The sequence below is a fragment of the Blennius ocellaris genome (assembly GCF_963422515.1).
Source record: "Blennius ocellaris genome assembly, chromosome: 13".
Classification (NCBI taxonomy): Eukaryota; Metazoa; Chordata; class Actinopteri; order Blenniiformes; family Blenniidae; genus Blennius; species Blennius ocellaris.
In genome coordinates, this window is record NC_137662.1 from 19,071,983 (window position 1) to 19,086,950 (window position 14,968).

General features: G+C 39.9%; 1 protein-coding gene across 1 annotated transcript; it reads right to left on the minus strand.

Moving 5' to 3' along the window:
* Positions 1-4,760: 4,760 nt before the first annotated feature.
* LOC308138103 (receptor-type tyrosine-protein phosphatase epsilon-like) lies at positions 4,761-13,424 on the minus strand. Its single transcript, XM_080507075.1, has 14 exons — positions 13,356-13,424; positions 13,230-13,266; positions 13,035-13,132; positions 12,323-12,442; positions 10,895-11,058; positions 10,082-10,217; positions 9,686-9,835; positions 9,109-9,202; positions 8,667-8,743; positions 8,394-8,528; positions 8,016-8,141; positions 7,723-7,874; positions 6,552-6,687; positions 4,761-6,407 (listed from the first exon to the last, which is right to left on the minus strand). The coding sequence occupies exons 3-14, from the start codon at positions 13,095-13,097 to the stop codon at positions 6,333-6,335; spliced, it is 1,428 nt and encodes a 475-aa protein (XP_080363201.1). The 5' UTR covers positions 13,098-13,132; positions 13,230-13,266; positions 13,356-13,424; the 3' UTR covers positions 4,761-6,332.
* Between the last annotated feature and the right edge of the window lie 1,544 nt (positions 13,425-14,968).

Below are 14,968 nucleotides of genomic sequence, written 5' to 3' on the forward strand. Positions count from 1 at the left end.
AATTTCCACATTTTACAGGGAGCTTAGTTCCAGGCCTGGTGCAGTTCTGGAGGGAAAAAGAAATGTACAAAATAGTTATCCTTATAAACACAAACTCCATCAGTCATCATGTAGGATAATTTGCATTTTTTGCAGAGTTTGAGGTGATTGATTGAAGTCTTTGTTAGATTTTAGAGGGAAAACAGTTACTTCCAACTTAAGTGAAGGAATTGCTGGGAGACTTACGTTCAGGAGCACGTTGAAAACGCAAAGCTCAAGAGTGTCACCATGTGGACATGTTTGGAAACGGCACACCAGTGGCTGGGCAGCAGTCTGAATCAATGCTTCAACTCAGAGTGCACTTCTCAAAGAGCAATAGTCATATTTTTATTTCTTCCATCACCCCTTCTTCAGTTATTTTTCTATAAATATATATATATATATATATATATATATATATATATGTATATATATATGTATATATATATATATATATATATATATATATATATATATACTTTTTTTTTTCCAATCAAAATTTACATTAACTGCTTGACTAAAGTCGCCAGCCTCCGTCTTTACCTCACGTCCACAATATCAATTCCAAGACACCTCTTCCAAAGACCCTTTTCAGTAAGGCTCTGGGAAAAAAAAGTGTTTGAAGACCTCCCTGACATTTAGACTGTCTCTGAAGATGACTTTGCCTTCTACTATAGCCTGCGGGAACATAGTAAGACCCACACTAAACTTCAATTGATATGCAGTGCCAGATTCCTCTAGGGGAAATTATCATTCTGTTCATAATAAGAGCCACAACAAGCACCTGGAAAATGACTTTATTATACACTGCGCTTCAATAAAAGTTTCCTATGACCCATTGGAAACACACACTCAGTGCAAGGAGCATAATAGTGATGAAATGAAAACTATATTATGCATATGATAGAATGCTTATTTGATGGTGGGCTGTGCGAGGATGCACATCTGCTCGGATGTGCTTGATTGGCAGGTGTGTTAACACTGCACTGTAGCCTTGGATGGAGGTGCTCTGAGACCGCCCCCCCCCCCCCCCCCCCCTTCCTTTTTTTTTTTTTTTCCTGAAGCCATTATCCAAATATGTTCTGTTTTTCAAACAAATGAATGGCACAAAAATCAAAGTATCAAAAATGTATTACCCTTCATAATGGAATTCCCTCTGAGCAAGGACATGTAACAATGGGCCATTCTCAGTTTCCTGTCCTTTCCCTCTCTATGCCAATGGACGTGACCTCCACAGCTTTAACAATGGGGCATCCAGCAGCATAAGCACTTGGCTCCTCTCCACAGCCACTGCATGCAGTAAGGTTGCTTTCATCCTTGTTGTTATATTTAAGGATGACATCCTAGCCTGTCGGCCTCTGCTATTGTCTTCGCCGTGATTATTTTCTATCCGTTGTTTAGCCCCAGTTGTGGCTCTTTGATGAAAAGGTCGCCACTCAATTGGAAAACAGTCATTAAAATGCGGTTGGTACTATTCACCAGTGTGCATGAGGGAACCAACTCAACTGAGCTGGTTAATCAAAAGTTAATTATATAATTTTCATGCAGATGAGGGAAACATTCAAATGAATCCCAACTCTACAATCATTACAAAAAATAAATAAAGAAATAATTCTAAAATGCTATAAAATGTTCAGGGACCAGGAGGCTGTAAACAATATGAAGTTTAATTTGAGGTAAACAAAGTGAATATCCACCAGGGGGTCTGGGAAGGAGAAAGTGAGGTTAAATCAAATTTGGAAACATAGATACCAGCAGGTTTTGTTGTCCTGATATACGTGCAATTAGGCAGGTCCTTGATGAGGACACTGGGAGGGAGAAACTTGGCTTTCACAGCAAATGCATTTGGGATTATTTAAAGCGAATTTATGGGAGTTCACGCTTTATCTGTAAACATTAATTACTCTCACAAAAAAGCAGACCAAATTGAATTAAAACCATATTTTAGGAAATGTTATAAAAGCATAATCATCTTTTATGAAGATGTTGCAAAATTATTGAAAACTCCATGAAAACAATTATGAACTCAGGTAAATCAATTCAATAGAGTCTCACAGTGACTTTGAAAAGAAAAAGAAAAAAAAAATGTTGAGGGAAAACTACTTCTCCAACTTTGTGGAAAAAGAAGGTGAAGTAGAATATGGCACTTTTTTCTCTGAAAAATACTTAAGTCTTTCCTCATCAAAGGAAATTATTGTGTTATGCAAATTACAACCATGAATATTAAACCAACGATGTGAAGTATCACAAATGAACAAGCATTGTTCTGGAAGTGCTATGGAATGTGGTTTAATTTCTCTTTAATTCTATGTGCTTTTATAATGTTCACCTTTTCCCAGTTGTGCCAGCGGGTTTGGGTTCATTGGTGTGCATTACAACCACGCTCTAACAATGCACGGCCTCCCCGGTGTCAGCACAGTTCATGAATCCTAGCCCCTTATGCACCAGGCGATTAGTATGGTGCTCTGTCTGTGGGGCTTTGCCAGAAAATGAGTTCTCTTTAAAACATATGCCCCCTGCTGATTCTTTTCCTTTCCTGATATGAAATTCCAATTTTTATAATGAACACCAATTTCCTGTACAGAGAGGAGGAGGGGAAAAAAAAAAAATATATATATATAGAAAAGTTCCACACTTGGTCTGTTTTGGATGACTGCAGTTATCCTAAATGAACTGAAAGCTGCTTGGACACCACAAATAAAAACTGATTTAGATGAGTGTCTTTCATTCTGGTAGGCTGATCAACATTCAGCTATGAATGCAGACACACACACACGCACACGCGCACACACACACACACACACACACACACACACACACACACACACACACACACACACACACACACACACACACACACACACACACACACACACACACACACACACACACACACACACACACACACACAAAAGAAATCATCTGGTGTAATTTTCCACCTCACATATGCACCCGACTTGCATGGCAGAAAATAGAATTACCAAAACTGTAACAAATTCAATTAAGTCATTGATTTCTAATAAATTGGCTTAATCACCAGCTGTTGTCATGCTAAGATTGTTGTGTCACAAGTTTGTCATGCTTGTCGGTCGTGGCTGCTTTACAAAGGCAATTAAATCTATTAAAGGCTATTTTATAGACCATTTTAGACTGAAATAGAATATTTTCTGCTCTAATAACCGAATCTGCAAGGTTTAAAAAAAAAAAAAGAGCCATTTGAAGCTTATCAGGATTGAAAAGTTTATTACAATTCAAGCAATAATTAAAACATTAGAGACATGTAATTGAAATGAGTGTAGTGAATGATGGTTTGTTGAAGCCAGCATCCTGGAGTCAGGCTGTCCATCACTGACAAGTCTCTGCTTGTCTTCTTTTAGTCACTCCAAAACCTTTTTTTCCGATCAAAATGACTGTAATCATCATCAATCTGAGGGATGCAAATTAAATAAATCAATGACTAATATATATATATATATATATATATATATATATATATATATATATATGTATATATTAGCATCACATCTGTAACTTACTAACAAACAAGAGATTAATCATGTACATATTCAATCATGTGAAAATGGAAAAATAAAAACAGTCATTGAGCAGTTTGTATATTGTCATTGCCGCTTTGGAACACAGTGGGGCACACAGTGGTGTAGTCTACATTAATATTGTACAATTGAAGTAGACATTGGTGATAAATTATGTATAATAAGCACTTACTACATTGTATGGTCTAAGTCTCTCTTGGGTTTGGGCACTCGCCTCTTCGGGAAGAGACACCACTCCTCCTGTGCCCATCATCTAAGTACAATAAAAGAGACTCTAGAAGATGAAATGAAATCTGACCCTAACATAACATTTATAGCTTTATTAAAAAAAAGGAAAGGGAAAAAAAAAAAACAAACTCAAAGTCAAGTTTAACAGCCCAATTTTATGAAGGTATTTCTGTTAAAAATTTTTTTCCTTAAGTCTAATGAAGTTACCACATTTCCTGAAACTGTAGACTCCACATAAAATAATCACTCACCCTGATGGTCGCCTCGAGCTCGCCCACACTTCTCTTTCCACCTGGTAGCCATCCATAGGACCAGTGCTGGGACAGAGTGACCTGAACCACCAACGCCAACAACAACACCTGCACCAAAACTCTGCTGCTCGCTTCCATTGGAACTGCAGAGGAGGCCAGATTTTGCAATGAAAAACAATCGTGTCACAGACGCCTCATTCACAGCTGTGTGGTTCACAGATCAGAGGTTGTAAAGCAACACTGGTAAACAGCACATTAGGCAGCAATTAATAAGTCGAGTAATTCTAACTTAATGAACATTGAAGAAACTTCATTGGAGACTGACTCACCTCTGTATTTGCCTTGTTAGCATGTGGTGCATTAGCCAGAGGGGGATTTTATAGGTGTTGAACAAGGCTGCTGTCAGGATTATAATCCCCTCTCTGCAGGTGTGACACATTCGCTCACTAATGGGACACAAAATACTACTAATGGACTGGGCTAAGTGCTCAGATATGCTGACATCACTGTGAGGGTTTAAACAGCATAATATATATATTAAAAAAAAACACACACACACACACACACATTGATGTGTTGGTACTGAATGCATCTGTGAGGTGGACAAAGAAAGACAACATAAATATGAAATCTGATGTTCCTCCATCTATAATTTATTGTACTCTGCTTTTAGCGAACAAATAGCAGTTTAAATTGGTACAGACTGAAACATTATTGAAACAAGATGCTCATGTATTCGTTACATCAGCTGCAATGACTCACTGTCATTGCCCTTATGTCTTATTCCTTCAGCATGGCAATAGATTCAAGTCAACGATGCAGGAAACCTCATTGATGACCAATGGCCACAAGTATTCATGTGCACTGAATGGACAAAATGAGCATGTTATGTATAAATATCTTCTTTTTTTTTTTTTTTTTACAGATTTATAATCATGGAAGTAAAAACACGGTATAAACTTTAAACTCCCAAAAAGGAAAAGAAAAAGAAAAAAAGAAAGGCTGAAGTTTCACAAAAATATACGCTTTTTGTATTTTGCAGCAATATGGAGCTTTGAGTTTGAAACTAAGAGTACTGTCATTATTACAATATCTCAAAATGTCCCGTGAATTTTTCCATCTGCGGATGAAAAAGATGCAGCTGCAACAATTTCATCTATTTTATTTCACTAAAACTTCCTGCTGTGTTTATTTGATATCTTACACATGTATTTGAAACAACTAAAACAATGGAGCATTTGTGTGGGAACGATATTGTGAGGAGTTTTTGTACAATGACTCATTGATGACCCATAAATGGGACCACCGCAAGTAAAAACAATACTGTTTCAAGTGTGATGGTTATATCTAAATTAAACCTGGAGCAAACATCTGGCTTATTGTTATTAAAATGATGTCACTTGGTGACAACGCTTTCCTGACTAGAACTTTTCCTAATCAATATGGCACTGCTTTATCCACACATGCATGTGTAAAATGTATAAAAATTGTGTTTTTTTTTTCCATTTTATTTTCTTCTCATATTTCCTAAAAGCAGAAAAGTAGTGACTGCAGTGATACTGTAATGAACTCATGTAATAGTACATTATTTTCTGCCTGTTCCAATGTGGGCTAATTGCATTTTGCAGCGTCAGGCACCAATCCACTAAGTAATATTGCCACAGGCAAAAAAGAAAGTTGGTGAAGTTGAATGAAATTGCAACAGGCAGCGGCTGCTAAGTTATTCCCAGACATAAGTGAGGTAATTTGCAGCGTCTAAGAGGATAAAGTGTGTCTGAAATGGGATTTTTTTTTTTTTGAGCACACGTTACTCTTTCTAAATGTAAGCCTCATGTAAACCAAAGGCATTGTGGTTGGAATGAGAGAAATTAAAGAAGTGGTGCATGTTAACACACATCGCTGCAGGTTAGCAAATGAAATGTGTACATGTTTTGTGTATATAGATAATTGTAGAATAGGCTTAATATTCCATCTTAAATACTAAAGCAAAAAAAGTTGAATATCTGCCACATAAAACTATAATTTTACATGATTAAAAACCTCAAGTAACCACTTTAACTTTTATATTTTACACTGGAGGACGAGTGACGAAAGAGCAAACATTCTTGAAAGAAGACACTCTCTTTTTTCACACACGTTTTCAATCAATTTACACTATTTTACAGCAGTTTTTGTCATGAAGTGCAAAATGTAAAAACAGCTCGCTGTAGAAAACAACATTCAGGAAAAAAATTGCATTTGTAAAGTTGACAGAAGTATACATGGCATCGTCGGATGTGCACTATTTAAAATTAGCGTAGTCTGAGAAAATGTCAACAAAGTCCTGGACCACTCTGTAGCAGAAGTCGTATTGCTCCTGGAAGCGAGAAGAAGAGAAAAAAAAGGAGGGGAAAACATAAAAAAGTGTCACTGTGCAGAAAATGTTTCAGAACAACACAGATGTCAATAAGCTGACAGCTTCTGCACAGCGGGTTTTTATAGGATTGTGTTTTCCACCTACCACAGTCTGAACCATGTGTGGTCTCTGCATACGTAAACTCTTGACTGTCTGAAAAACATCCAGGAGGCCTTCAGCTTTCACTCTCTCCAGGATGTTACTGAGGGCAATGAAGGTGCCGGTTCGTCCCGCACCGGCACTAAAAACACAAAGCACACCAACTACCATCAATTATTATGTCACTTAATACACAAAGACTGAAATCTCTGACCTTTATTATTCTCAGAAGTGTGAAAGAACCGCAGACATTTTAGAAATGCAGCTTAGAAGTAGAGCAATCGTAACATTTCTTTTTAATTACTTAATAGTCAGTAATCTTTGCACATATTTTTTTTTTTCCCATCTCACTCAAAGAAGTTAACAAGAGGAAAGGTGACCTTTATGTGTAATGGCGCTAATAATTATCCTCACTTAAAGAGAGGCTAATCCAACTGCTAACACTAATCAGTTTGGAAGTTCAATGTTTGACTGAGTCAATGTTTACAAAGATGGTGGGATAGCGAAAGGAAGACGGGAGAGACAGAGAGAGAGGCAGAGAATGATTGTGAGAGCGATGTGCGATTCGGAAGAGAAGTGTAGAGAGAGAGATACGTTGGGGATTGCAACGGGTTAGCCCCATTCCCCAGAGACGGAGAAAAAGCTTTAAAAAGCCCCTCTTAGACAAGTGGTGATGAAGGAATAGAGGAGAGTGATGACACCATTTCCTGTCGTTAGCTCATCTTATCAGATTAATCATAGTGGGAGTCAGAGGAGATTTCACTTTGAGAGGTTTTAATTGACTGTGAATCAGTGGATTGGATCAATCCCACAGGGGCATGCTGCTTTAGAATCACTTCACCTGAAGCTAGGTTCTGATCAAAGCTTTCACAGCTAAGTCTTTATAAGGGATCACATAAGTGGTTTAGGCAGAGAACACCAGGTCTACTGAGGAAAAAAATTTACAATTTATTGTAACAGACATTGGTCGAAACAAAAAAAAAAAAGTGGATCCTTAAAAATGAACTTCTTTCCGGCATCCTTTCGGAGGGATTCAGGTAATAACTTGCAGGGGGGAAATGAAAGAGGCTTGCATTAAAGAGCGCGAGTGAAGGGATACATTATTTAATATCGTGTATGAAATTTCCATCTGACGGTGTGCGTCACGCTGCAGGATTGTCAAAGTGAAGTTCCTCACCTGCAGTGCACAATTATGGGACGGTTTCCAGACTGCTGCTGCTGCCTCTGCACAGCGGCGATGATGTCAATCATCCCTCTCCCCTCAGCCGGTATCCCGATCTCGGGCCATCCGTGGAAGTGAAAGTGACGAACGTGTTGAGATCGCTTTTCCTGGAGAGATGAGCGAGAATAACTTTTATTAAAAAAAAAAAAAAAAAAAGCTCAATATTGATTTTTGTTATTACTCTGGTATAAAGAAAAAAAAAAGAATGAAATGTATTAATTATAAATTCTTTGAAGATTTAAACTTACTGGTCTGTAGGAAAGAATCATGTCTTTCAGAGTGAAGGTTTCACACTGTGTATCTGCAGTCAGCTCCACTGTATAATCTCCAAATGTAACACTGCCCTCTGATGGCCAATACTGGAAACACTTTTCCTGGTTGCAAAGGTCAGAAATATAATTAGGCTACATTTTACTCATTTATATCCACTTTTTTGTCATTGTACTTTCTGACTGCATGGAAGAAAGACTCCCCCCCCCCCAAAAAAAAATGAAATGCACAGTTCAAAATCTGTAAGTGAGAATCGTGGAAATGTTTTAAATCAAATAACAAGGAGAGAGAAAAAAATGGTCAAATGTGCAACTCCACATTTCTGCCTGTACTTTTGCGAGAGCACCGTACTGTACCTGCTCCCTCTCTTTGAGTTCGGTGAGCATAACGATTGAATGACACCTCCACTCCCACACCATCCTCCAGAAGTCCTCCACTGTGTGAGACAGGGGGCCCTGGGTTGCGATAAAATAGTCCTTCTGCCTGTAGCCCTGGAGGGCAGATCATGCGGTAAACAAGACTTGAGTGTGCAGCAAACATAATATTTTGCATTGTTTGTAAAGGAAACAATGAGCTTTATATATACTTCTATGGGAAATCTATACAGGGGGTCATGGGGGAGTGCTTACATCAATAAAGGAGGCATTGATGTAGTCGGTGAACTCCTGTCCTCTTTTCACAGAGAGTATTACTCGGTTGAAATCATCTGCAAAAAGAAAAAAAGGAAAATGAAACTTTCCACCAGTGATTCCTAATAAAATATAAGTTTGAAAGGGCTGATGGAAAAAAAAAAAGAAAAAAGAAAAAGAAAACTGCTAAGAAAAACTTTAGCTGTGTTATTAAGGCCAAACATGCCACAGTCTATATAAGTTTCCAGTGTGAAAACTTGTATCCGGGCTTTCTTTTCAAGATACAAGTAAAGATGCGTGCCCTGTTTAAATGTCACTGATCACACAGACGTGTTCTGATTAGCCAGACAGCGTCTATAAAAACCACCAGCGGCGTGATACTTTGATGTTATGTGGATGTGATGTATTAAGAAACTGTTGGGAGTGTGTGAGTCGTCCTTACACGGAATGATCTGAAGCACACGGTTCTTCTTCATGTTGGCAGGAAGGTTACCGGTTCTCATGTTTTCCTTCATTATGCGAACATTGGTCAGCTTCTGAACATTGAAACAGTTAAAAAAAAAAAAAAAAAAGTTTGTTTGCATTAGTGCAGTGGCAAAACAATGGCATTAAACATGGTGATTCTTTACATCCTGCGATGCTTAAAAAAAAAGGGACATTATTTTAATAGCTGCAACAAGTAAAGCAGCAGCTGGACAAAAAAACATTTCTTGGAGGTAGAGGAGATCAGAAGCAGAAGAGGCATTGGGGAATAATTCCACTCAGTGTGTGGGGAACAGTGGAGGACTCTTTGCAGCAAAAAATGAGAAATTTTCACAGAGCTACAGTAAATTCTACGTGGCAGATGGTGCTGCCTTATAAAGTTTTAGTTGATCCAAAGCATTGTTATTTATGTTACTACTGCCAAGAGCAGCACCCTGGGCAAGTTTTCCATGAAAATATACCCATGCAGGTTGCAGGGTGATTGGGACGATTCATTACTGACTGAAATGTTTAAGAGGGAGCTTCTTCCTCCGTACCCTGAACTCCTCCTCCAGGCCCAGCCTGTCGTGGGGAGCCCTGGTGTTGTGAAGCCTCTGCAGATGGCCCTCCAGAGAGCACACATCTAGCTCCGTGTCTCCATACAGATAGTACTCCAACAGAGCCTGGTAGATGAAGGAGTACTGCATCTGAGCGAGCGAGAGAGAGAGAGAGAGAGAGCGAGAGAGAGAGAGAGAGAGAGAGAGTGAGAGAGGGGAAGGCAAAAAGAGAAAAGACACAGAAGTAGTTTGCTTTAGTTTGCCAAACTATTTCCTACTATTTTCGTATCACAGACATGATTGTTTTCCATGTCCTTGCTTGTTTATGCCACGACGAGAGCAGTGAGCTGAGCTGTCAGTACAAGGTACAACAGGTCGGAAGGGGTCAATACTTACATCTGTCTGGATGAGTTGACAGCGCTGCTCTCGTATTCTGCTCACAAAGCCAAAGACATCCAGCCTCTGTTCCATGTGCATCATGTCGATCATGCTGTCAATGACAATGAACGTCCCAGTCCTCCCAACCCCGGCACTGTGGAAGCACGAACAAAAAAGAAAAAGCACAAGGTCTTCTCCGGAACAAACAGCCGAGTGCAGCTACAAAACAAAATGGGTGGAAGAGGAAGTCTGTGCAACATCGTATTTATGCGTGCAACGGCATTCTCGGCAACACGGGTCCACACGTTTGTCTAACACCGCACGCATGATTTATTCATATATGCCGTTTTTTTTTTTTTTTGTGTGCATTATTCTTATGCCTCGCCACGCTGTATCCCCGTGCGCTTAACAGAGGCGCCAATTGTAAAGAGCCACGAGCATATGCAGAAGCGCTTCACCTCTGAAGCCGCCACACACCCTTAATAGATTTACAGGGGTCATTTCGGCAGACGGCACCTCGGGGAGCGCAAAGCCGGGATTCCACAGCGGGGCGATGAAGCCTGTTCAGTGGGCCTCATTCAAGAACAACAGTTCTGCTCCCTGAGCACCTGTTGCAGCAGTTGCTTACAATATCTCTTTAGTCTTTGGGTGATTGGGCAGAAAATCACACTAATACAAAGCAGGCGGTCAGAAAATAACACGAGAATGAAAAGTTATAGCTACGTATGTTTCTACTCATCGACAGTACGCTATGCTCTACATTTGACCGACATTTAAAGAGTGTTTATCGCAACCTAGTCTTGCAGCTTCTTTTGTCGCACACATTTTTACCTGCAGTGCACAACGATAGGTCCAGCATACGATGGATTGACAGCCTTGACCTTCTTGAGGAATTTCAGCATGCCGATGGGCGTGAATGGCACCCCGAAGTCTGGCCAGCTGGTGAAGTGGAGTTGGGTGACTAAACGGGGGGCTCGGGGGCCGTCGCTGCCTTGCTGTGAAGCGATCATATTTACATATTTGTGTATGAATATTTTTGTGGGGACCAAAAAAAAAAGAAAAAATCTGTCATATTGGGTGAAAACAAACACATTTCATCCAATAAAGCCACACATTCACATCCATGCACTTGTAGAACATGCAACCTCCACACAGAAAGCCTCACCACTCCCCCACACAAGCCTGAACTCAAACCAAGTACGCTCTCGCTGCGCGCTGACAGTTCTAACCACTACACCACCGTGGGGCACGAACTACACTTAATTAAATTATTTTCTCTCTCTCTCTCTCTTTTTTTTTTTTTGGGTGCGTGTGTCGTTTTGCCTTTTTTTTTTTTTTTTGGGACAGAATGTAATTATCAAACACTGGCTTGCCTTTGCCTCGCTCTCACATCTCGCCGAGACTCAAGGGAGCATAATTTCATTCTCTTGAACACTTGGTTACTCTGTGTTCAGAGAGCCGAACGTGAAAAGCACCCAGTCTGTAAGCTTGTACTGAGGAGCTCCGCCGCAGTCACAGTTTGTAGAGTCAGAGAGGATGTGTGTGCTCGTCTGGCTTCAGATGGAGATGGAACAAAGTGAATTTTGCAACGGAAGGCTTCACAGTACACCGAGCCGGCATCCAAGTTGGCAGCCAAAAAGACGAGAAAAGAAACACAGATACAGTATGCGCATGGATTTCTGAAGGCAGAATGATGAAAACCGGGAGTGCACTTTAAAACGGGGCTTATCATGTTTTAAATACACCTACATATTGATAATTCATGCCACATCTATTATCCACATTCTTTAATACCCTTTAATGTGTTTTCAGAGGGCTTTACGTATTTATTTATTTATCTATTATATTTTGTCTCCTATTACAGTTCACAAAAAACTCTTGTAATTTCCCCACTGGGAGCATTAGTTTTTACACCGTCTCCATACAGCTTTAGTTTGTGTTGAATTTTTAATAAGAATCTCGTAATTAAGAGAATAGATTTTTATATTTTTTACAGCACTAAAGAACTATATTAGGAACACTGAAAAACTGCGCTATTTTGTTACAGCACACGTACACATCTAAATAAAAGCAAGCATTTGTCTTAATGTTGGGTTGGTTGTTTTGGATGAATGTCTTGTTACTGCTGGACAGTGTAATTACACGTTTGTGTGGCGTACGAAGTCGAGTCGGGCCGCTTGCTGCGAGAATGCGAAGCAGTTACACTCAATTCAACGGCAACGACGACTTTAAGTAATGATTTGCTTTACCGGTACTTACATATTGAACACAGAATTTTCTTATGGTGTAATCCACCAGGACAGTGAAATCCTCCATGGCCACTCGGACATTCCCGTACATCCAGCAGCCTTTTTCCGGCCAATACTGACAACATTTTTCCTGGTGAGAGATTAGCGGAAAAATACAAGTTAATACTTCTTACACTGAGGGAGGGAGGAAAATTGTGCAATGTGTCTGAAATATGTCTTTGTATTATCCCTGTGTAGCGCGGCCGCCGTTGAGTGTAATGTGTGTAAAAATGTGTGTCTCTCAGTCGGAGTCAAAGGCAATCAGAGTGACTTTGTGCGACTCTGTCAGTCAATACGATCTTCACAGTGACGTTTCAACTCATTAACCAGATACTCAGACTAATTATCATGAAGCCTCTTAGGATCTTATCAACAATTATTTCGTCATTGATCTCCATTGCCTCTATTCTATCCCATCAAACCTGCTGTTGAGCACTCAATTGATCATCCCTCTGAGGAGGAATTTTCTTGCACTGCTAAATAATCTGCAGGGCGGCTCTTTGCATGGGTTCTCAGCCGGCGGGAAAAAAAAAAGGGGGGGGTCAAATAAATTATGCCCATGACTTTGGGTCATGAGAATACAAAACGGTTTTTTGCTAATTGCGCCGCGGGGCCATATAGATTGCATAGGTTCATTCTAGAGCACCGGAGCAATAGAAAGTGACTGCACAGAGGATGCTCACCTCCTTCCTTTCTTTTAGATTGGTTAGCATTACTATAGTTGCTGTTTTCTGTTCCCAAATCATTCTCCAGAAATCAGCCACCGTCTCAGGCTTTGGGCCTGAAACAGAATTATTAACAATGTATTAAAACCGGATGCAAAAAATGGAAAATTAATCTACTTGCTTATGTGAAATTTATGTGAAATATGTTTTTACCTTGAGCTGCAATAAACTTGCTCTTCTCTTTAAAACCCTGAGTGGAGAGAAAAAAAAGAGTATTGATTTGAATTTGCTGAGACAACGATCATACCGCTTAAATGCTTGTTTGTGCTTTTCACGCACGTCTATGTAAGATGCATTTATGTAGTCTGAGCACAGATGTCCATCAAGATGACTCAACACCACCCTCGAATGATCGTCTGTGAAAGAGAGAGAAATTAATGGAATTAAGTTCGGTAAAACAATAATTTCAGTCCACATCTCTTCATATTATTCAGTTATTGATAAAACAGTAAGTCAGACAGTTGTATTAATATTGTCTGGGGCAGAATTTATAGATTCTCACTCACATGGTAAAATGTTTGGGTATCTGTTTTTCTCTCTGTTGTGCTCTCTGCTCGCCTCTTCAAAGGACCCGTGATGGTAGTAACACGGCAGCGACTATAAAGAGAGCATCCAATCCTCATGAGAGGAAAAAAATAAAGCCGTGGCTACAAAGCCCTCTCACATAACATTTTATGACTGTTTTTGGTGCTTGTTGTATGGATGCAGGACAAAGATCTTCATCCACACCAAATAAACTCATGCCTACATTGAACTCTTCTCTGAAGAGCTTGCCGTCGTCGGCCGAGCGTATCCGGTACTCCTCCTCCAGCGAGTCCAGCGGGATGGGGAAGTACCTCTTGGACGGCGAGGGAGATCTGGGGAGTAGGACCACTGTCTGCTCTCCTGTGTTTAAAAGGAATATACGGTGGTCAGACTGCTAACGTCTCCCAGTAGAGAACATTACAGCCTCTCACAGCACCTGCAAAAACAAGTCTGATGGCTATTAAGATTTCCTACTTGTGTGGATACATGACAGAAATGATTTCTGGAGCCATAAACATGGCGCTTGCCGCATGAAATTGTCTTAACTCAGATTTTGGCCTTTCCATTTATTTATTTATTTTTTTCCCTACTTGAAGTGAAAGTTTATATGGCTCCCTACGTGCTAGGAAAGCTAATACCTTTCCAAAACCTCTGCAGCTACTTTGGACCTCAGATCATGAAACTTTACTTGTCCGTGAAGAGTTTAAATTTACAAATCAAATAAAAAAAAAAAAAAAAAAAAAAAAAAAAAAGGAATAAAACACAAAAGGCCACATTATATTTTCATACACTTTTGCTCATATTGAGTGCAGCACAACAGTACCTTGTTCTTCCAGGAAGCCATTGGGAATCTTTTTATCCACTGAGGTAACCAGAGCCTTTCTGTGGTTTTTGAACCTGCAGAGTACCAAAAAAAAAAAAACAATTAACAGAGCTGGAGCTTCAGAACAAAGCTGTAAATCACTTGAGGTGCGAGAGTAAACAACAAATATCGAAACCAATAAGAACCATCTCAAAGATGAGAAGCTGTTCCTCCTCATGCTGTGGTCAGGAAAAGCAGGATGGGCAGTGAATGAGAGTCTGTGGCCTGACCTGACCTTTTTGTTTATCGTCTTACTTAAAGTGCAGCTGTTTACCCATAAGCCACTGCTCACCGCCTGTTTTCAAACCCCCCCCTCCCCACAACCCGCCCTTCTTGCCAGGGCTGGCACATTCGCTCTCAAGCACACATCTGCGAGAAAAGAAGAATAGGGAGGCTAAATGGTGAAGAGTAAGAGTGTAAGTCGCTTTAATTCACCTCAGACAGTAGATTGTCAGCAGGACGACGATGATGAGAAGCAGCGATATGACCAGTGTGGAGGGCAACA